A 24,375-nucleotide genomic window follows, 5' to 3' on the forward strand; every position below is an offset into this window, starting at 1 on the left:
AAAAAAATAATAAACAGGAGTGTAAGAGGTTCTGTTCACTCTGAGAGCTGCCTCTGAGGGGGCTGGATAGTGTGTGAAAGTCTCTCCATTATGACCTTTGAGCTGCCTGGACCACACACACAAAAAAAACAGGAATGTCAGATATCCCGTTCATTCAGAGCTGGCTCTGAGGGAGCTGGATCAGTGTCAAGAACACTCCATGAGTAAATAAAGAGTGACTTGGTGATGGGATACTGGCCTCTGTGGAGCTTTTTCAGTGGGGACAAGAGAAAAGCATGCTCCTGAAGAAATGCGCTCGAAACAGATGTCTTTGAGTAGGGGTAAGCATTTCTGGCATTGTGCCATTATTTGGGAAGCCTGACTCAATTGATCCTGCCGTTGAAGATTAGGCCCAATATATGTAAAAATGTTATTTTTATTTCCAGGCAAATGACATTTGGGCAGATGTAAATAACGAATAATTCACCTGACAGCTTGTGGATCCAGAGATTTTTCTATTATTAGGAGCCTAACATTTCCCTGAGGCACCCAATACTAAAACCTTTTAAGAGCTGACAGATTTACTTAAGGAATATTATGACCCCTAACTTCCTCTAATTGTGAGTTACTTCAATGGAGGTTAAGCAGGTAGATAACAATAAGCATCCATCCCTCATTTTCCCACCAATATCAGTCATTATCCCATCCAATTTGAACAGAATAGTGCAAAATCCCTCTCGAGGAAACTGTGATACTTTTTAAAAAATTTTTTCATCCTTCTTATTTTGCCACTTTAAACTTATTTTCATTGGTAAATTATTTTTCACATTTCCCTTTTAGTCTTCCAAACTTGTCACATTTCGAGTAATTTTACTTGAGTGATTTGAGCAATTTAGCCCAAACATTTTACCATGTGTTAACTAGAGGATTTAGGCAGGGTTTAGAACACACTTAGTGAGTATTTCATCAAAACCCTTCTGTCTGCGGCATGCTTTACACATTACGTTAGTTTGGTGTGCTGTATTTCTAATATTATAATGAGTTCGCTACAAGATATACCCATTAACAAAGATCAAATGGCTCATACCTAGCAGTTAAGCTGCTAAATTTGCATTATTATACAATACATTTCACGTGTTTTAGCATACTATCAACAATAAGTTGCTCATGTACAAATGCAAAAAGTACCTTTGCTACGCTTCAGAGGCAAATATGCAAAGGGAAGAGACTTTAGAAATTGACATATAAGCTGGCTCAGTTCTTATAACTTCAGAAAATATGATCTCATAAATGTCCCTGAAAGTACATGAAAATATTATGTTAACTCATCATTAATAAACTTTTAAAATTACACTTGGACTTGCAATGTTAAAGTGGACTGCAATCAGAGGTTGTCTCAATGTATTCAATCTTATAGTGGAGGGCTTATTTCATTGGATATTAGATTGTGGTGATATCATCATCACATTTGAACACTTGGAATGCTGTCTTTGATACTGACTTCAAGTAAATAAAAGTGTATCATTTACTAACTATATTGCTGCATACCAAAAATACATAAGTGCAGATGGAAACACTACCACTATAAATGACCACAGATGGCAAGTAGAACTAGCAGCTTTGTTAAAAGGTTCATTTGAGAACTATTGGCACATATGGAAAAAATTATATAGGAATTATTAAAGTGCCAGTTCTTTGACAAAGTGCAGTGAGAGGCATGCAAACAGACTTAAGTGACAAGGTAATTTCAAAAACTACTTACAGCGGCTTTTTATACCATGTTGGTGTATATTTTTTTTCTAACCTCCACACTACTGCCTAACTGCGGTAGTGCTTATATTTTACAATGTTGGTCTATGTGAACACCTTCATTAAAGTGACAGATAACAGAGCTGCAAGAATCATTTACACTGTAGGTTTTAAAACTGGGGACCAAGGACACCAGGACGTGAACTGCAAGGTCATTTGCTGGCTTTCAGGCTGATCCAGGTACAGGAGCATTGTGAACAATGATTGGAGGATTTTGCTATTTATCATTATTGGTTCTTTATCAGTTGACTTACTGCCTCATTATTTCAATTTTTTTTAAAAGAAAAACAGCCATGTCTGCAATGGCAGCACTGTAATCTTCTGAGTGGCAAGAGAGTTCCTTTTGAAAGTTACTATTTAAAGAAACTTACAGGGAAAAATATCTGTAATAGATCCTTCACGCACAAAAAGCAAAATTGGTAACTACAGGGATACTTTCACGTTCAGATGAAACCAAGTTCTTACCTGGCTTGGGAATCAGAGAGTTTAACAGTTTGTGAAATTCAAATTATCTTCTTGAATCCCCTTTGTGTTTGAATGAAATATTAGATTTTCCACTTTCCAAATTTTCTCAACATGGTGCGTATCATGGATGTTTGGATATCAATCCATGCACATATCTCAATTGACACTGTTCTTTTGATAGCCCAGTGAGTGAATGGCTATTTGACTGCAGAAACCGTCACACATCAGTCTAAATCTGCTGCCCATTTTCTATGGCGAGTCACTGGAGAATGAGAATTAGTGAATTGTTTCCATTTCCCAATGAGGGGTGTCCTACACCATGGCCCATCTCTAGCTGAGATTATTTAACTCAACACTGACTAAAAATTACCTTGAAATGTTTTAACCTGCAAGGTTTGCAAACACCACAAACACATTTAGCAGTGCACCTTCAAGTTTTAATAACATTCATCTTCAAAAATATATACCCACATGTCTCCTCTACTGGCTCGCTAGAACTTTTTAACACTGTTGCAAAATCTACAGCATTGTTTCATTACATTCTAAACAATAAACAGATACATTTCTCATTTCGTAAAACATTCCACGATGCTTGTTATAGGAGTACGATCAGACTAAATTTGAGAGCAAGCCAAAGAATATGTGGTTAAAACTTTGGCCAAAGAATTCGATTTTGAGAAGTGTCATTTCCAGAAGACATTTTGTAAGGTGCAACATCACATGTTATTGAGAACACACAACTGGCTAGCAAACAAAGTGAATTTAAAACATAAGTAGAGAGTTCATGCTTCAGATACACTGGTGAGGCTTCAACTGTAGGATTGTGTACAGTATTGGTCACCTGATTTAAGGAGGGATGTAAAAACATGAAAAGCATCTAGCATCTTTCGTAGACTAATACCTAGATGGGTGGTTTGTCTTATGAGGAAGATGAGACAGACTGAGCTGGTACCTGTTGGAGTTTAGAAGATTAGGGGCAATTTGTATGAAACAATGTATCTGAGGGGTCTTGACAGTGTGAATATGGAAGGGATGTTTTCTTTCACAGAAATGTCTATTACTAGCAGTGACTTATTTAAGATTGAGATAAAGAGGATGTTTTTTTAAGAGGGTAAGGGGCTTTTGGAACTCTCTTCCTCAAAATGTGCTTGAATACAGAGGTAGGTAGATACTTAACAAGCTGCAGTTAAAAGGTAATCATGGGTAGGCAAAAATATGGCGCAATCAAATCAGTCTTGATCTTATTTAATGACAGAGCAACAGTGTCCCCTCTAAGGTGCACACATTCCGAAGGTTCCAGACATGGCAATCAGCATCAACACGCCGACAGTGGCAGTAACATCTTGATTGTGGAAGTTGCTGCCACATATAAACCTCAGTGGCTAACGAAGCCATAAAGACAATTGGAGGGAATACTGGAGAGTACGGCCTAGTGGCTTACTTCTGATCCTAATTTGTATGTCTGTACATCAGAAACAGGGGCAAAGACATGGAGTGGCAGAGAGGTTTAGGGAAAGGGATCCAGGAATAATCAAATTGAATAGAAATTTAAGGATGAATGAACAAATAACCAAGTCAACGATGCACTACAAAATCTACAATACTGATTGCTTTCTTAACAGAATTATTATGTAAGAAATGAAATGTTCATTTGTTTGTCTTATGGTATCATATCCCATCATGCAATTGAATCAATCCTAAGTATTCACAGAAAATTGAAAAGTGTTAAACTTTATGTTTTAATATGAGGCTCATTAAATGGAAAGCTGTTAATCACCAAATGGATGGCTTAACTTTAGACTTTTTACACAAATTAATATTGCTTATTTGTATTAGCGTTCCTTTAGATTAGCCTAAAAATATTTGGCCTAAATCACTATTCCAGTTTTCTCCCATTGCACCTGGTGCCTTTTTATTTCACATAATTTGAATGCAGGCCACAGAGTTAAGAAACTGTAGTTATCGAAGTACTAACTGGCATCAAGATTGTACATATCACTCTGGAGCCACAAGGATAACTGGTCAATAAGGTACGAGAGAACGACACTGGGTCTACGAAAGCTGTTTCCAGAAGTCTATGTCAGTCTATGTCGCTCATGCCTCCTCTCACTTTTCACCATCTATCCTTCTCTTCCTTTTTCTCTCATAAAGCAGTAGACATGAATGGTGTAAAATAATGAAAATATAGTATTGCTATATTGGCCTCAGCTGTGTCTTGTGATGCAGAATCTTATATTTGAACCATCCTCTGAGTAAAGAAGTTTTGCTTAAATATTGGATTTATTGGTATGTTCCATTTATGGTCTGTAGTTTTGGTAACTCCACAAACCGCTTCATACTGCGAAAGACTTCTACCATGTCAGCATTCAATGTTCTTTCTTAGCCTCAGACTGTTCAGATTACAACTCCCAAATGCACTAATGGATGCATAACTTCATTGTGTTATATCTGTGATACCGAAAGCCATTTAGAATTGATGCTTCAGATCAGATAAAATGCTCAGAACGATATGTCAGCATCGTTCCAATTTCCAAAGAAGTATGAAATTTGGATAACCAAAATTTTTGTGCTTGATCGTTCTTTTAAGGATATTGTAGAATTACAAGATGTATTTTTTTCTCTCCACAGTTCATCAAAGCCTGGCTATAGGAAAGATTGAATTACACTTCTTCATTGCTCTGCTGATTGTGCCAGATTACATTTCAAAAGTGGACCAACCCAATCGACAGACCCAAGTCTGTCTGAAGATCCAGCAGCTATTATGATGAATTCCAGAGTAAAATATCATTTTAAAGCTAACCTCCAGTACACAATTACTACTATAGTTGCAATTTGTTAATCAGTCTTTACTTCAAATTAATAACATGCATTAGATAAAAAGTAATTTTAATTAAATCCTCACCAGACTTGTTTAATACCTTTTGGAGAGCAGTCTATTGGGTCTGTCTATAGTAAAAACACGAGTTATTTACTGATTTCAATGCAATGTCCCCCAAAGTACTCAAAGAGATGCTCTCAGGAAATAAAGGGGCACTGAGTTAAAGGAGAAGATATTAGGAGGGTAACCACCATCAGTCCATACATGGGTTTTCAGTATCTTAAAGGATGAGTACAATGTGAAAATGTAGAAGGATTTACAATGAGAATTTCAGTCTTATAGACACGATGGTTGGGGAAGTACCATTAATACCAGCGTCCAAAACTAATTTTCTGGAAATCTATTGAAATAATTAGTTCAGTAATCACTGTATTTTGAACGCAGCAACATTTATATAGAATTTTCTTCTGGTACATTCAGCAGCTGTTGGATTCTGAAACTAAGCTGCATATCAAATTGACCATCTTTAGAATCAACATTTACCAAAGTAAAGTAGGCTATATTCACTGTTTTGTATTGGGGTAACCGAATTAAGTATCTTATTTCTGATTATTTTTCTTTGTTCAAGAGTCGGAAACAGCCCTGGATCATGGAATAAACTTCTGTTCCTTCATCACAGGTCAAATTCAGCTGAAAGCATCCTCGCTCTACTGTAACAACATGTCATAAGGAAACAAAACCCAAGTGAAGACTCAAAGATTGCAGTCAAATTTTCTTCAGGGAACTAAAACATAATGTAAAATCCAGATGCTGTTAAAATAATAAACCTTGTACACGAAAGATAATACTGGAGGACTATATTGTGCTGAAATGAATATATGTTGGTAATTAACAATGTGAATAGCATCCAGTGTAGATATGTCAAAACAGATAAACACAAGAATTGGGGAATGATTGTGTCAATTTTGAAAATGAAAATATTGCACTAGTCACAAAAAGAAAACTTACTGAAGGCATTTTTAATTTTAGGTTATATTGTACAAAACATCAAGGGAAGGGTCACCAATTACACTAATACTTCCACACCCACCACAAAGGAATGCTTTCATAACAGCAGTATGAAATGTCCTTATTTCCCTACATCGATAAGATTTGTATCCTATTTTAAGCTGAACTGTCAACTTCGTACCCAACTTGTGTTGAATTCACTGAAAAGTGCCATGAAATGCATTAGGGACTTGGCTTAAACTTTCCAATTTCATTATAAATAGTATTCTTACAAATAGCAGACTTCCATTAGAAGAGGTTGGATATGAACAAAGGCTAGAGGTGAGGATGCTGAAAATGTGTTGCTGGAAAAGCGCAGCAGGTCAGGCAGCATCCAAGGAACAGGAGAATCAACGTTTCGGGCATAAGCCCTTCTTCAGGAATGAGGAAAGTGTGTCCAGCAGACACCTGTCTCCTGTTCCTTGGATGCTGCCTGACCTGCTGCGCTTTTCCAGCAACACATTTTCAGCTCTGATCTCCAGCATCTGCAGCCCTCACTTTCTCCTAGAGGTGAGGAAGTAATGTTTTTCAATCTAAATGGGATAGCTATTTGACTGAGAAACTCACTGCTTCTACATTAATAAAGATATTGCACATGACCACTATCTATGATATTCAAGTTACTTAATTAGCATAGGTGCCAGGCATGTGCAATAGCTTTATTGATGTCAAAGCAATGAGTTGCTCAGTCAAATAGCTATTCCATCCAGATTGAAAAAAAAAATGCTTCTTCACCTCTTGTTCTTGTATTTTCTACTTTTAAATAACTTGAACAACTTCAAGTAACTCAAATACCAAGTTGAACATTAATCTTTAGCCTTAACAAATATTGTGTAGCTTCCCTTGAGAGAGATTTTACCATTTCTATCTGTGAGGAAATTGCTAAAATACATTTCACAGCAAGTTGACCAAAGAGATACAGTATTAGTGGAGAAAACCAGAAATTGATTGACCAATCATTGCCTTGCCCAAATGACACTTTTACTTTCACTATTTTTAAATTGTTATGTTTTGTCTTTTAAAGCATTGTTTAGAAATATTAGAGTTTGTATATTGTTCAACACTGCTCTAAAACTGATGTGCATTTGCCGTGGTGCATTTGGGTGACTTGACAAATTGTTGTTGAAATACCCAAGAAAAATGTAACTAGTCACCCAAAATGTACTTTCTGAAATAGTCAGATGCTCAGTAACAGGTCCAGATGTCTAAACCACAGCTTTATGCTGAGTGCTTTCAAGGCTGTAAATCATTTCTGCTCCCCTTACCTCAGGTCTCCAAAGTCACCTTATAGAAAGTCTGAAAGAGTGTAGTTGGAACACAATCCCTGGAGAAAGTGAGGATTACAGATGCTAGAGATCAGAGTCGAGGGTGTGGTGCTTGAAAAGCACAGTAGGTCAGGCAGCTTCCGAGGAGCAGGGGAATCAAAATTTCAGGCATAAGCCCTTCATCAGGAAACTTATGCCCGAAACATCGATTCCCCTCGGATACTGCTTGACCTGTTGTGCTTTTCCGGCACCACACTACCCCACAACCCCCGGAGCAAATTCAGCCCATGAAACCCAGATAACTGGATTTACTGTCTGCTTACATTTCTTACTTGCAGGTTGGCCCTCTTAGAATTGTATGGGGTGCATCGGCAAATGGCTGTTGCCAGTGTTGACAGTTCATTAGTGGATAGCCCAAAATCAAAATACCCAGGCTGCTTGATTGTATCTGTAGCTTGAGACATCTGCAAATTCATGTAAGAGTTGATTGTACAGGGCCCATTGTAATTCTTAGCAACGCACCTAAACAACCCATGCAAGATGACAACACATTTAGGAAATTGGACATTTTCGGTCTCTTTTGTACAAATCCCACAAAACATCACTCCATATTTTCAATCAAAAATCCATTGGGTCTCTTTCTGATAAATGTGGTTGTCCAATATTAGAAAATCACATTGCAATCCCTCCCCATATCACTTTCAGTCAGACTGGGCAGCACAAGTCTCATCATCTTGGATTCTCAATTTATCCAGAAATTTGGAAATCTGTTATCCCATCAGCTATCTGGCTGGCTGCCAGCCCTCATTAGTGACTTTGTAAGTGGTGATTGACTAACCATCTTTGGCACACGACTAAAGAAACAGGCTTGGAAGAAGCATTGGGTGGCAGGAAATTCGATCAGTGGCATGGCGTATGAACTCGCAGGGTTCTGATAGACTCATAGTTGAAGGTGTTCGAATGTTCCCCACAACCTGCAATTGGTCGCTGTTGAACCAGTCTGACGTATTTCTTAAACTAATCATTAATGAAGGCCAGTTTTTTTTAGGACTAAGTAATTTGCGTCAAGTTCTGTACAAACGTAAAAACTGCATAGGTATACATGAAAGGCAAACTCTTCTAAGTTTTTTATGTTTTTTTTGTGTTAGATAGCCAAAAGAATACCTGGACTTATCAGAACTTTTATAGTCAACATCGGGTTAATCTCAGAAACAATCCTTTGTTCACTGCCTGAGGCAGCTCGTTGAGATTAAAACAAACTGCCGATACTGGAAATCTGAAACAAAAACAGAAATTGCTGGAGAAACCCAGCAGGTCTGACAGCATCTGGGGAGAGAGAAACACAATTAACGTTCCCAGTAGAGTGACCCTTCTTCAGAGTTTCTCCAATAGTTTGTTTATTTTTTTCGGTTTCAGCTCTTTCAGAGTTTAAACGCCGGGACTCAGCCTGACTGTTGAGTCACTGTATTTCAATACAGTGGCGCTATAGTCATGCACATAACAATTATTAAAACAGCATCAGACAACTTCATTGCCAACCCCGTGTCGGAAATGGGACTTCTAGGAATCATGTCTCCTGTACTAAGGGACAACTTTGCACGTTCACGTTCGCCTGGTGACTCAGATAAAGGCGGGGATTTGGATTTAAAGCGACAATGCCCGTTTTTGATGTTTTGACTGTTCGACAGTGTTCGCAGATGCCGCTGTTTCTCGATAACGAAATAAATAAAAAGAGGCGTTATCGATGCCAGAATCATTGGCGTCTCTTCCACGGTGCAAACAGAACTTCCTGCCCCACAGTGCGGTTAGTAAGCGGATCGATGTTAATATTCCGTATAAATGCATGTCAATGCTTCTGTTACGATCAGTTCCAGCTGATTTCTTTATTTAATTCCCCCGCCCCTCCCCCGATACAGACTCTTAGCATCAAGACAGGCAATTACAGTGCACACGTCTGTTTTAGTTCATAAGTTTGCTACAAAATGTGCAGATGATCTGTGATTCATATTGCACAAAAATGAATTAAGATTTCACATGTGCCTTGTTAAAAATCCTCCAGTTTACACCTGCCCTCGGGATTTAACCCACATATCACAGCGTATGAGTACACATAGAATTCCTACAGTATATGATACAGTACATATAATCTCACTAGGAACGAGTCGAATTCTATCTCACGTCTTTTCAATAAATTTTCTTACCTACAAATATTCAACAAATCTAAATCTACAACTGTACAAAAAGACTGAGCACTTGCAGATTTAAAATCACAAGGCATTGATGCAAGGATTTTGCTTTTTTTTTCAAAAAGAAATGTTTTTGAATCCTTTAAAGCAGGACGTACCAACGTTCACATGCTATACAGGAAGAAAAAGAAGAGGAAAATAATTTTTTTTAAAAAAAGCAAGTGCCAGAAATTCTCACTGGACTATCACAGCGAGAAGGTTCCCTTTTAGCTATAGAAAAATACAAGTGAAAATATTTAGTATTCTTTTTCTTCGTTTTAAAAAGTCTTGAGGTCTGCATGTATCAAAAAAAAATCTTATACTCTTGAGGTTTATGCTGCCTGTGTCATTAGGTGGTAAAAGGAGGTAATTGTGAGGGAACAAACAAAACTTACAGAGCAAAAAACAGTCTTATTGGAAATACATCACACGAATAAAACAGTACAACGGATCAAGTTAACTTCAGGGTCGTGGTGTAAGATAAAAGTGTTCGCATACAAGCCTGGATTCTCAAATTTTTTTTGCCGTTTTAAAACTCCCTGCAGTGTTCACATCTCTCTATGTCGTGGTCCCGCTGGGGAAATCCAAGTAACTGGTTTTAACAGTTGCGCCGCCAAAGCTTTGTATACAAAGTCCGGCCACGATCTCCAATCAAAGTAAGTTTGTGTTTCTATTCCTTTATTTTAAAAAAAAACAAACACCTTTTGAGAGGGCTTCACAGACGGTTAAGGGGAAAATATCCCACTCGAAGAGCGAATCGGACCTGGAGACCGGTGGCAACTGTGTTTTGAATAAAAACATCCTGTCATAAAAAAAAAGCAACCAACAGAAATGAAAAGTTCTGGGTTCTTTTTTTTTCCCACAAAAAAAAAAGTTTTTCGTCGAAGGAGAATAAATCAGTACGTGAAGACCAGGTCGGAAAAGTTGGCTTCTAACCAGTCTCCGGCAATCATCTCGCTGAGTTCGGGAGTGCAGTAGTCTGGAAATTCAAAGTGGGAGCCGGAGCTGCCCTCGCTGTACGAATCCAAGTCCTTGTCCACCAGCGAGAGGCTGACATTCCCTGAACTGAGCGGATCCGAGCCGTTCCCTCCTCCGGCTCCACTGCTGTTGCTGCCGCCAGCCCCGGAGAAGCTCATGCTGAAGTCGTACAGCAAATCGTCCGCTTCCTCGCTGGAGGTGGAGGCCGAGCGGCGGCTGGAGCTGGAGCTGGAGCTGGAGCTGGGCGAGTGCGAGCACCGCCTGCCGGCGCCCGCCTTGGTCGGAGGCGCCCTCCTCGTGCCGCCGTCCCGCTCCTCGTACAGGCTCGCCCCTTCCACCGAGTCGGCGGCCGAGCTGAGGGTCGGGCTGGCCGGCACCGCCGCCACACTCGCCCGCCGTGGGCTGGACGATGAGCAGCAGGAGGAGGAGGGATCCGCCGCTTGCTGAGGCAAGGGGGTCTCCGGACCGCCACCGAACACGCTCCGCACCGTCTTGTTGCCCCTCAGGTTCCCAAAGACAAAATCCTCGGACGTCTCCCCGTTTCCCTGAGATGGGGAGGAGGAGTTGGCGCAGGGTTTGGGGGGTTTGAGTTTCCCGCCGCTGCATTTCTTGCCCGAATGTTTGGAGCTTTTGCCCTGACTCTTGTCCGGCGTGAGCCCGGGAGCGGCTGCTGCTGGTTGCTGTTGTTGATGAGGCGCCTGATGGTGCTGGTGTTGTTGCTGCTGCTGCTGCTTGCCCGCCTCGGTCTTGGGTTTTTTCCGCGGCCGGTACTTGTAGTCGGGGTAATCGGCCATGTGTTTGAGCCGCAGCCTCTCCGCCTCCCGGATGAACGGGATCTTCTCGCTGTCCCGCAGCGTCTTCCAGCGCTTGCCGAGCCGCTTGGAGATCTCGGCGTTGTGCATGTCCGGGGACTGCTCCATGATCTTCCGCCTCTCGATCTTCGACCACACCATGAACGCGTTCATCGGCCGCTTGATGTGGCCGCTCGCCGTCTTGCACCAGTCCGGGTCGCCCTCGCACGGAGAAGGAGCAGCCGGGCTGCAGGCGAGCAACTCACTCTCCGGGACATCCCGGCACAAGCTGCCGTCCGCCTCAAACTTGCCCGCGGTTTGCTGAACCATCTTCGAGTGCCCCCCACCCCCCCCCGGCTCTCTCTCTCTCTCTCGTTGCAGCACCAGCACCAGCGATTATTCCCCCCCTCAGGCTCTCTCCTCGGTAACTTTGTATCACATCCACACACACACACACACTCTCTCCCTTTCTTTTTTTTTAAACCCCCAGCCCCCCCTTCCCTACCCCACCCCCCAAAAGCGCCTTTTCCGTCAAAGTTTCTTATTGCAGCTTCTCAACTAGTTATTATGTTTTCATACTGGGTACGTCACCTTCAAAAGATCCAATAGTCTTGAGGACCCTCCCCCGAAAGGAGGAGATGGGAAGGGGTGGGGGGAGGTTTGGATGGAGAGAGAGAGATGCTGAGAAATCACTGCTTTTTAACCCTTCTCCCTCTCTCTCTCTCTCTCTCTCCTCCCCCCACTCTCCCTCTCCTCCCCTTCCCTCCCCCTCTCTCTCCTCCCACACCCCTCCCCACTCTCCCTCTCCTCCCCCTCTCTCTCCTCCCACACCCCTCCCCACTCTCCCTCTCCTCCCCTCTCTTTCCCTCTCCTCCCCCTCTCTCCTCCCACACCCCTCTCCACTCTCTCCCCCCACTCTCCGTCTCTTTCCCCCTCTCCTCCCACTCTGTCTCCTCTCCCCTCTCCTTCCCCACTCTCCCTCCCCTCTCCACCTCTCTCTCTCCTCCCCCAGTCTCCCTCTCCTCCGCCCCCTCTCTTCTCCCCCTCACTCTCCCATTCTCCCCGCTCCTCCAACACGCCCAGACCTTAGATCTCACCAGAGACTCCCAGAGGAGAGAGAAAATTGGATAGGTGCTTTCTCTCCCGTTTGCATTCAACCGGGATCCGCTCCGGGGAATAAAAACAGAGCTTTTGCTTTTACTAACTGTTGCACGCCGAACCAGCGAATGAGTTTCATTCACTAAGTACAACCTCCAGTGCCCTGTACTGACTGGAGGTGGCGCCTCAATACTACTCACCATATGTAACTCTCTCTCTCTCTCTCTCTCTAACCAAACCCTCCCCCCAGTTTCAGCTGAAACCCACACGCGATCTTCCAATTGGGTTCAGGTAACCAGCGCTGTCAGGTTTTACAAGAGAGAAACAAAAAAATTACCCAAGACCCAAAGATTTAACGGAGGTGAGATGAGAGGCAGAAGGCACGAATAATGTGGCGATTGCACATCACAAATTACTGGCAAAAAGAGTTTTAGTCTGTAGGAGATTGGGATACAGCTCAGTGCCATCGGTCGGTTTTCACCGTAACTCAGAACTGGAGTTGGCTCCAGCGCCTTAAAGACCTGCCTTTAACCTAACAAGTGAGAGAAAATAAACCCTACAAGTTAATCCATGTCGTTTCCAATGTCACTGATTAAACATTTCAGAACATTACTCCAGTCGGGATTTTCGTGATTCGGGAAAATGAAACCGCTCCCTTTCTTCACTTAGTTCGATCTACCATTCACTTCATTTTGTAATAAAATACCTTTCACCGCAAATAGATCGATTTCTAAACAAGTGAGCGCTTTAAAAACGAGTTTCCAATGTGTGTGTGTGCGTGTACTGAAAGGACGGTGCCAGGAGGCGTTGTCCGATGTGGGCACCACGCAGAGAAACGTGTAGGTTTTTGATCCCCGGAGCTTACAATGTGCGAGCTGATTTGTTGCCCCAAGTGAGAAATCACTGCTGTTCAGCTTCCTGATCATCTGCTCCAGCTGGTACCTGATGCGAGGAACGCAAGTTTGGATCCAGGGCAGCGCTGGCTAACGCTCTGTTGCGAGATCAACGTCCTGATTAAAATGTTTAACTGAAACGCAGCTTTCGCATGTTAATAGATTGTCCCGGTAAACAACATCACGATATTGGCTCTCTCTGAGAACGGTGAACGAATGCAATATTGCAATATGAGGTCTAATCAAATAATAGCTTGGAATAAAAGAATGGGAGTAGGGGGTCGAGGTGCTGGTGATGAGTAGGGGTCCCTGTGACCAGGTCTGGGAGTAGGGAGCCCAGTGATGGTGATGGGACTAGGGGTCCTTGTGACAAGGTCTGGGACTAGGGATCCCTGTGATGGGGACTGGGAGTAGGGGATCCTGTGATGGTGACTGGGAGTAGAGGAGTCTGTGATGGGGACTGGGAGTAGGGGTCTCTGTGACTAGGTCTGGGAGTAGAGGTCCCTGTGACCAGGTCTGGGAGTAGAGGTCCCTGTGATGGTGATGGGACTAGGGGTCTCTGTGACTAGGTCTGGGAGTAGAGGTCCCTGTGACCAGGTCTGGGAGTAGGGGTCCCTGTGATGGTGATGGGATTAGAGTCCCTGTGACAAGGTCTGGGAGTAGGGGTCCCTGTGATGGTGATGGGACTAGGGGTCCCTGTGACAAGGTCTGGGACTAGGGGTCCCTGTGATGGCGACTGGGAGTAGGGGTGTCTGTGATGGTGATGGGATTAGAGTCCCTGTGACAAGGTCTGTGAGTAGGGGTCCCTGTGACTAGGTCTGGGAGTAGGGGTCCCTGTGATGGTGATGGGACTTGGGGTCCCTGTGATGGGGACTGGGAGTAGGGAGTCCAGTGATGCTGATGGGACTAGGGGTCCTTGTGATGGGGACTGGGAGTAGGCGTTCCTGTGATGGGGACTAGGATTAGGGCTTCCTGTGATGGGGACTGGCAGTAGGGGCCCCTGTGATGGGGACTGGGAGTAGGGATGTCTGTGATGGGGACTGGGAGTAGGCGTTCCTGTGATGGGGACTAGGATTAGGGCTTCCTGTGATGGGGACTGGCAGTAGGGGTCCCTGTGATGGGGATTGGGAGTAGTGGCCCCTGTGATGGGGACTGGGAGTAGGGATGTCTGTGATGGGGACTGGAAGTAGGGTCCCTGTGATGGTGATGGGACTAGGGGTCTCTGTGACCAGGTCTGGGAGTAGGGGTCCCTGTGACCAGGTCTGGGAGTAGGGGTCCCTGTGATGGTGATGGGACTTGGAGTCTCTGTGATGGGGACTGGGAATAGGGATCCCTGTGATAGGGACTAGGAGTAGGGGTCCCTGTGATGGGGACTGGGAGTAGGGATCCCTGTGATGGGGACTGGGAGTAGGGTCCCTGTGATGGGGACTGGGAGTAGGGGTGTCTGTGATGGGGACTGGAAATAGGGTCCCTGTGATGGTGATGGGACTAGGGGTCTCTGTGACCAGGTCTGGGAGTAAGGAGTCCAGTGATGCTGATGGGACTAGGGGGCCTTGTGATGGGGACTGGGAGTACGTGTTCCTGTGATGGGGACTGGCAGTCGGAGTCCCTGTGATGGGGTATGAGAGTCGGGGTCCCTGTGATGGGGACTGGGAGTAGGGGTCCGTGTGACCAGGTCTGGGAGTAGGGGTCCCTGTGATGGTGATGGGACTTGGGGACTGGGAGTAGGGATCCCTGTGATGGGGACTGGGAGTAGGGTCCCTGTGATGGGGACTGGGAGTAGGGGTGTCTGCGATGGCGACTGGGTGCGGGTATCAGTGTGACCAGGTCTGGGAGTCGGGGTCCCTGTGATGGGGTCTGGGAGTAGGAGTGTCTGTGATGGGGACTGGAAGTAGGGGTGTCTGTGATGGGGACTGGGCATAGGGGTCCCTGTGATGGGGACTGGGCGTAGGGGCTCATGTGATGGGGACTGGGAGTAGGGTCCCTGTGATGGGGACTGGGAGTAGGGTCCCTGTGATGGGGACTGGGAGTAGGGTCCCTGTAATGGGGACTGGGAGTAGGGCTCCTGCTGATAGGGACTGGGTGTAGGGTCCCTGTGATGGGGACTGGGAGGAGATGTGTCTGTGATGGGTACTGGGAGTAGGGGTCCCCGTGATGGGGACTGGGAGTTGGGGTCCCTGTGATGGGGACTGGGAGTAGGGGTCCCTGTGACCAGGTCTGGGATTCGGGGTCCCTGTGATGGGGACTGGGAGTAGGGAGTCCAGTGATGCTGATGGGACTAGGGGTCCCTGTGATGGGGACTGGGAGTAGGGGTCCCTGTGACCAGGTCTGGGAGTAGGGGTCCCTGTGATGGGGACTGGGAGTAGGGGTTCCTGTGATGGGGACTGGGAGTAGGGTTGTCTGTGATGGGGACTGGGAGTAGGGGTCCCTGTGACCAGGTCTGGGAGTAGGGATTCTGTGATGGGGACTGGGAGTAGGGTCCCTGTGATGGGGACTGGGAGTTGGGTTCCCTGTGATGGGGACTGGGAGTATGGTCCCTGTGGTTGGCACTGCGAGTAGGGGTCTCTGTGACCAGGTCTGGGAGTCGGGGTCCCTGTGATAGGGACTGGGAGTAGGGTCCCTGTGATGGGGACTGGGAGTAGATGTGTCTGTGATGGATACTGGGAGGAGGGGTCCCTGTGATGGGACCGGGAGTAGGGGTCCCTGTGATGGGGACTGGGAGTAGGGGTCCCTGTGATGGGGACTGGGAGTAGGGTTGTCTGTGATGGGGACTGGGAGTAGGGGTCCCTGTGATGGAGACTGGGAGTAGGGGTGTCAGTGATGGCGACTTGGTGCAGGTGTCCGTGTGACCAGGTCTGGGTATAGGGGTCCCTGTGATGGGGACTGGGAGTAGGGGTCCCTGTGACCAGGTCTGGGAGTAGGGGTCCCTGTGATGGGGACTGGGAGTAGGGGTCCCTGTGACCAGGTCTGGGAGTAGGGATTCTGTGATGGGGACTGGGAGTAGGGTCCCTGTGATGGGGACTGGGAGTAGGGTTCCCTGTGACCAGGTCTGGGAGTAGGGGTCCCTGTGATGGGGACTGGGAGTAGGGGTTCCTGTGATGGGGACTGGGAGTAGGGTTGTCTGTGATGGGGACTGGGAGTAGGGGTCCCTGTGACCAGGTCTGGGAGTAGGGATTCTGTGATGGGGACTGGGAGTAGGGTCCCTGTGATGTGGACTGGGAGTTGGGTTCCCTGTGATGGGGACTGGGAGTAGGGGTCCGTGTGACCAGGTCTGGGAGTAGGGGTCCCTGTGATGGTGATGGGACTTGGGGACTGGGAGTAGGGATCCCTGTGATGGGGACTGGGAGTAGGGTCCCTGTGATGGGGACTGGGAGTAGGGTCCCTGTGATGGGGACTGGGAGCAGGGGTGTCTGCGATGGCGACTGGGTGCGGGTATCAGTGTGACCAGGTCTGGGAGTCGGGGTCCCTGTGATGGGGTCTGGGAGTAGGAGTGTCTGTGATGGGGACTGGAAGTAGGGGTGTCTGTGATGGGGACTGGGCATAGGGGTCCCTGTGATGGGGACTGGGCGTAGGGGCTCATGTGATGGGGACTGGGAGTAGGGTCCCTGTGATGGGGACTGGGAGTAGGGTCCCTGTGATGGGGACTGGGAGTAGGGTCCCTGTAATGGGGACTGGGAGTAGGGCTCCTTCTGATAGGGACTGGGTGTAGGGTCCCTGTGATGGGGACTGGGAGGAGATGTGTCTGTGATGGGTACTGGGAGTAGGGGTCCCCGTGATGGGGACTGGGAGTTGGGGTCCCTGTGATGTTAACTGGGAGTAGGGGTTCCTGTGACCAGGTCTGGGATTCGGGGTCCCTGTGATGGGGACTGGGAGTAGGGAGTCCAGTGATGCTGATGGGACTAGGGGTCCCTGTGATGGGGACTGGGAGTAGGGGTCCCTGTGACCAGGTCTGGGAGTAGGGGTCCCTGTGATGGGGACTGGGAGTAGGGGTTCCTGTGATGGGGACTGGGAGTAGGGTTGTCTGTGATGGGGACTGGGAGTAGGGGTCCCTGTGACCAGGTCTGGGAGTAGGGATTCTGTGATGGGGACTGGGAGTAGGGTCCCTGTGATGGGGACTGGGAGTTGGGTTCCCTGTGATGGGGACTGGGAGTATGGTCCCTGTGGTTGGCACTGCGAGTAGGGGTCTCTGTGACCAGGTCTGGGAGTCGGGGTCCCTGTGATAGGGACTGGGAGTAGGGTCCCTGTGATGGGGACTGGGAGTAGATGTGTCTGTGATGGGGACTGGGAGGAGGGGTCCCTGTGATGGGACCGGGAGTAGGGGTCCCTGTGATGGGGACTGGGAGTAGGGGTCCCTGTGATGGGGACTGGGAGTAGGGTTGTCTGTGATGGGGACTGGGAGTAGGGGTCCCTGTGATGGAGACTGGGAGTAGGGGTGTCAGTGATGGCGACTTGGTGCAGGTGTCCGTGTGACCAGGTCTGGGTATAGGGGTCCCTGTGATGGGGACTGGGAGTAGGGGTCCCTGTGACCAGGTCTGGGAGTAGGGGTCCCTGTGATGGGGACTGGGAGTAGGGGTCCCTGTGATGGGGACTGGGAGTAGGGTTGTCTGTGATGGGGACTGGGAGTAGGGGTCCCTGTGACCAGGTCTGGGAGTAGGGATTCTGTGATGGGGACTGGGAGTAGGGTCCCTGTGATGGGGACTGGGAGTAGGGTTCCCTGTGATGGGGACTGGGAGTATGGTCCCTGTGGTTGGCACTGCGAGTAGGGGTCTCTGTGACCAGGTCTGGGAGTCGGGGTCCCTGTGATAGGGACTGGGAGTAGGGTCCCTGTGATGGGGACTGGGAGTAGATGTGTCTGTGATGGGGACTGGGAGGAGGGGTCCCTGTGATGGGACCGGGAGTAGGGGTCCCTGTGATGGGGACTGGGAGTAGGGGTCCCTGTGATGGGGACTGGGAGTAGGGTTGTCTGTGATGGGGACTGGGAGTAGGGGTCCCTATGATGGAGACTGGGAGTAGGGGTGTCAGTGATGGCGACTTGGTGCAGGTGTCCGTGTGACCAGGTCTGGGAGTAGGTGTTCGTGTGATCAGGTCTGGGAGTAGGGGTCCCTGTGTTGGGGACTTGGTGTAGGGGTGTCAGTGATGGTGACTGGGAGTAGGGGTCCCTGTGACCAGGTCTGGGAGTAGGGGTCCTGTGATGGGGACTGGGAGTATGGTACCTGTGACAAGATCTGGGAGTAGGGGTCCCTGTGATGGGGACTGGGAGTAGTTGTCCCTGTGACCAGGTCTGGAAGTAGGGGTCCCTGTGATGGGGACTCGGTGTAGGGGTGTCAGTGATGGTGACTGGGAGTAGGGGTCCCTGTGACCTGGTCTGGGAGTAGGGGTTCTGTGATGGGGACTGGGAGAAGGGGTGTCTGTGATGGCGACTGGGAGTAGGGGTCCCTGTGACCAGGTCTGAGAGTAGGGGTCCCTGTGACCAGGTCTGGGAGTAGGGGTTCTGTGATGGGAACTGGGAGTAGGGGTCCCTGTAACCAGGTCTGAGAGTAGGAGTTCCTGTGATGGGGACTGGGAGTAGGGGAGTCTGTGATGGCGACTGGGTGCAGGTATCAGTGTGACCAGGTCTGGGAGTAGGGGTCCCTGTGATGGGGACTGGGAGTAGGGGTCCCTGTGACCAGGTCTGAGAGTAGGGGTCCCTGTGATGGGGACTGGGAGTAGGGGTCCCTGTGATGGGGACTGGGAGTAGGGTCCCTGTGATGGGCACTGCGAGTAGGGGTCTCTGTGACCAGGTCTGGGAGTAGGGGTGCTGTGATGGGGACTGGGAGTAGGGGTGTCTGTGATGGGGACTGGGAGTAGGGGTGTCTGTGATGGGGACTGGGAGTAGGGGTCCCTGTGATGGGGACTGGGAGTAGGGTCCCTGTAATGGGGACTGGGAGTAGGGGTCCCTGTGGTGGGGACTGGGAGTAGGGTTGTCTGTGATGGGGACTGGGAGTAGGGGTCCCTGTGATGGGGACTGGGAGTAGGTGTCCCTGTGATGGGGACTGGGAGTAGGGATCCCTGTGACCAGGTCTGGGAATAGGGGTCCCTGTGATGGGGACTGGGAGTAGGGGTCCCTGTGACCAGGTCTGGGAGTAGGGGTCCCTGTGATGGGGACTGGGAGTAGGGGTCCCTGTGACCAGGTCTGGGAGTAGGGGGTCCCTGTGATGGGGACTGGGAGTAGGGGTCCCTGTGACCAGGTCTGGGATTAGGGGTCCCTGTGATGGGGCCTGCGAGTAGGGGTCCCTGTGACCAGGTCTGGGAGTCGGGGTCCCTGTGATAGGGACTGGGAGTAGATGTGTCTGTGATGGGGACTGGGAGTAGATGTGTCTGTGATGGGGACTGGGAGTAGGGTTGTCTGTGATGGGGACAGGGATTAGGGGTCCCTGTGATGGGGGCTGGGACTAGGGATCTCTGTGATGGGGACTCGGAGTAGGGTTGTCTGTGATGGGGACTGGGAGTAGGGTTCCCTGTGATGGGGGCTGGGAGTAGGGGTCACTGTGACCAGGTCTGGGCGTAGGGGTACTGTGATGGGGACTGGGAGTAGGGGTACCTGTGACCAGGTCTGAGTAGGGGTCCCTGTGATGGGGACTGGGAGTAGGGTCCCTGTGATGGGGACTAGGAGTAGGGGTCCCTGTGGTGGGGACTGGGAGTAGGGTTGTTTGTGATGGGGATTGGGAGTAGGTGTCCCTGTGATGGGGACTGGGAGTAGGGGTCCCTGTGATGGGGACTGGGAGTAGGGGTCCCTGTGACCAGGTCTTGGAGAAGGGGTCCCTGTGATGGGGACTGGGAGTAGGGGACCCTGTGACCAGGTCTGAGAGTAGGGGTTCCTGTGATGGGGACTGGGAGTAGAGGTCCCTGTGATGGGGACTGGGAGTAGGGGTGTCTGTGATGGGTACTGGGAGTAGGGGTCCCTGTGACCAGATCTGGGAGTAGGGGTCCCTGTGATGGGGACTGGGAGTAGGGGTCCCTGTGACCAGGTCTGAGTAGGGGTTCTGTGATGGGAACTGAGAGTAGGTGTCCCTGTGACCAGGTCTGGAAGTCGGGGTCCCTGTGATGGGGACTCGGAGTAGGGGTGTCAGTGATGGCGACTGGGTGCAGGTGTCCGTGTGACCAGATCTGGGAGTAGGAGTTCCTGTGATGGGGACTGGGAGTAGGGGTATCTATGATGGTGACTGGGTGCAGGTGTCTGTGCGACCAGGTCTGGGAGTAGGGCCCCTGTTGCCAGGTCTGGGAGTAGGGGTCCCTGTGATAGCGACTCGCTGTGATGGGGACTGGGAGTAGGGGTCCCTGTGATGGGGACTAGGAGTCGGGGCATCTATGATGGCGACTGGGTGTAGGTGTCCGTGTGACCAGGTCTGGGACTAGGGGACCCTGTGATCATGTTTGGGAGAAGAAGGCCCATGTGATGGTGGCTGTGAATAGGGGTCCCTGTAATGGTGCCTGTGAGTAGGGGTCCCTGTGATGGTGACTGGGAGGAGAGGATCCCTGTGATGATGACTGGGAGTAAAGGTGCTTGTGAGATCCCTCCTAATTCTTCTAAAGTGCAGTGAATATTGTCCAAACCAATCCACTCTCTGTTCATACGTCAGTCCTATGGGAGTTGAAGCCCTCTGTGACCCGAACTGGGCGTAGGGACAGTTTCTGAACTGGACTATGAGGAGAAGGCCTCTCTGATTAATTCTGAGAACAGAGAACCTCATTGAACGTGTTTAGAGTCAAGGTTCTCTGCTTTTCTGAAGGCTGTGTCACCTTTACGGAAAATTATCAAGCAGAGAACAAACTCATATCTGGAATATTCATAGAATCCCTACAGTGTGGAAACCGCTCATTTGGCCCAACAAGTCCACACTGACCCTCCAAACAGTAACCCATCCAGATCCATTCCCTTACCTATTATTCTACATTTAGACCTGACCTACACATCCCTTAACTCTATGGGCAATTTAGCATGGCCAATTCACTTAACCTGCACCTCAAAACAATTACTGTACGAATACCTAACATAGTGTCACTTCCTATTACATGCAGTCATTTCTGCTAATACCTGTACATCAAAACTTTATCAAATGCTTTCTGGAAGCCCATGCAGTTAACATTTCCTATCAATTGTGTTTGTGTTTTCTTCAAAAGGTTAAATGAGATTAGTCAGACACGACTTATTGTCCCTGAGTCCATGCTCACTCTCTTTGATTGTGTCTGTACGTTTAGTCACTTAGTCAGAGATGCTAGATTCCAATAACCTCCCTACAACTGGTGCTAAATGGGCAGATTTGTAGTTAACTGGTTTCTCTATGTCTCCATCCTTGACCAGTAGAAGGACGTATATATTTTTCTAATTCAAAGGTATATTTCTGAAAATTCCTGAAGAGCTTTAAAAAATTATATCTAAATGCTTTCAATTACTTTTTGCAAAAGTATACTTCATTCACAAACTGTCTATAAGTACATTACAAAACAATTTGAGTTGGACATCACAGAAGATTGAATGAAAAATTATATTTCTCATTTGAATACTTTGCATCGTTTGGCATCTCAATCCAAGTACAAAATTAGAACATTTCCTAAATATGACCAGAAACTATTTACATTCCAATACAAGGTATGAGTAGTTCTATAAATTAACAGGCCTTCAGTATATGATGGCAGAGAGATTTTAGACAGTGGCACTTCCCCAAGCTTTAGTGTGCCCCTTAGCATCTTGTCCTTGACTTTAGAATGTTCCAGTCTGAAACCCTTCATTGAGGAAACTCTTTGCACTAGAAGACCAATAAGTTTCAGGCAGAGCAAAGAGCCTCTTTCACCAAGTTGATTGTTTTCCAGGTACAGCTGGAGTAGAGAGTTCTGCATCACAGAGCTTTTCGAAACAAACTTCTCCAAAAAAGTGCATCTCACTCCAGTCATTCTTTGCACTTATTTGTCTTAAAGCTTTGAGGTAAAAATTAACCCATTCAGAAGATTTGTCAACCTTATGAGCTAGTGTCTGTTTTTGAAGTGTTTGTACAGTTGGAACTTAGTTGCACGCAGAAACATTGATTAACAATTTGTGGAATTTTCTCCATATTTGATAATGCAAGGCGATGTTCTCCACATGTAACTCAGCTTTTAAAAATGTATAATTTAGAATAACAGTCTGATAGTACAAGTAGACTAGTCAAAAAAGCCACAGGTTATGGCCCAGGTTTACTTTTCACTCAAATATAAATATCACTGCTTGCATTTGTCTTTCTCCAATTGATATACTAGAATGTGATAGCAGAAAGTTCCATTTTAGGAGAGGAAGGTGTGGTAAAGTATGTTCAGTCCACTGCAGAAACATCCTCTGACATCATAGTCCTGTCTGTACCACGATGGAAGTCTCCCTTTCTCAGTTGAGTTTCAGAGAGTTTTCCTGCCAGGAAAATAAAAATGACAGGAAGAAAATGTTAACAAGAAATATCTTGGAGATTTCAGAACTTATAACTTTCTGTGCTAAACTAATGTTACTTTACAAAGTCACTTTGATGTCTCAAAACCAAAGTATCTGTTTTTATTTCATTTAAACAATGACATTTGATTTTAATGAGATAGCATATTTGCAGAGTAATGAATCGAAATAACACTACTTGCAAAATTAGCTATTGATGTTGCACTCTGGATTTTGAAATGTTAGTTACTCAAATTCCAAATGCAGAAAAAATTCAGGAAACTTCATTTCAAATTAAAATCAGAATTTGTTTTATTTGTACTTGCTGTAAAAGAAAAGGATTCTGTTCTTTTGAGAAATGTAAGTTCATATTATATTTACATGTCGTTTGGGTGTTGCTGATTTTGCAAATCATCTGCATAAGCTTGCTGGAAGCTGTCCAGAAATACCATTCCTGCATCTATTATTGCTATATCCATACCTTTCTTCTGCAACCCTGCTCCAGACCACATGGAGACTAAATTGTTCCGACATATAGAACTCTATGCTTCAGACTAGTTTTCAAACAACTTGCCTTCTAGTCAAATTTCACTTTGTCTGAAATTTAGTAAACATACTGAAGTAAAATTGGCATATGTATTTTTGAAAATAAATGGAATGTATTAGATGTTAGTTTTAATTGACAGATCAGGTATGTGTGAAGTTAACCAAGACAAAATTAACCATGTAGCTCCCAGGATATGGAATGATTGAGAAATAGGTGTCTTACCATTCCCACCAAAAATTGTCAGCAAAAATTCTTTGAAGTAAAAGCCAGTCTCAAGACTGAAGTGTATGGCAACTTAAACATAAGAAACAGGAGGAGGAGTACACCATTTGACTCCTCAAACTGCCCTTCCTTTCAACAAGGTCATGGCCGATCTGCCCAAGGCTTCAACACCTTTTTTGAACCAACTCATTATTAGCCTAATTCCGTGAAATTTCAAAAATCTATCTACATCCTCTTTAGACACTTCCAATGATCTAGCCTCCAGAACTCTCTGGAGTACAGAATTCCAGACATTTCTCTGGGCGATGAAATTCCTTCACATCTCAGCTTTAAGTGAGTGCCCCTTATTCTGTAACTATGTCTCTTATTTTGAGATTACCCCACTGGTGGAAACACCTTCTCAACATTTGTCCTGTCAAGCCCCCTCATAATCTTGTACATTTCAATAAGTTCTTCTAAACTGTGATGAATAAAGGCTTAACCTGTTTAGCCATTCTTGACAAGTCAACCTCCTCATTCCATGAAGCAGCCTAGTTAGTAACTTGTGAATCACCCCCAATGCCAATACATCCTTTCTTAAATACAGGGACAAAAACTGTACACAGTCCTCCAGATTCAGCCTCATGGACACCTTTTACAGTTATAACAAGGCTTCCCTATTTTGAAATTCCAAACCCTTAGCAATAAAGGCCAAAGTTCCATTTGTCGTCTTAATTACTTACTGCACTTGAATGCTAACATTTTGTGCTTCATTCACAATAACACCCAAATTCTACCATGATGCTCTTTTTTGGAGTCCTCAACA

At 46.7% G+C, this 24,375-nt stretch overlaps 1 protein-coding gene across 1 annotated transcript; it reads right to left on the reverse strand.

The window, feature by feature from the left end:
* Positions 1-9,247: 9,247 nt before the first annotated feature.
* LOC122541595 (transcription factor SOX-11-like) lies at positions 9,248-11,763 on the reverse strand. The gene has a single exon (XM_043678454.2). The coding sequence runs from the start codon at positions 11,705-11,707 to the stop codon at positions 10,505-10,507; it is 1,203 nt and encodes a 400-aa protein (XP_043534389.1). The 5' UTR covers positions 11,708-11,763; the 3' UTR covers positions 9,248-10,504.
* Positions 11,764-24,375: the final 12,612 nt, after the last annotated feature.

Source organism: Chiloscyllium plagiosum, unplaced genomic scaffold (genome assembly GCF_037043375.1).
Source record: "Chiloscyllium plagiosum isolate Xiang-an unplaced genomic scaffold, Cpla_swu_hap1 HiC_scaffold_3, whole genome shotgun sequence".
Lineage (NCBI taxonomy): Eukaryota > Metazoa > Chordata > Chondrichthyes > Orectolobiformes > Hemiscylliidae > Chiloscyllium > Chiloscyllium plagiosum.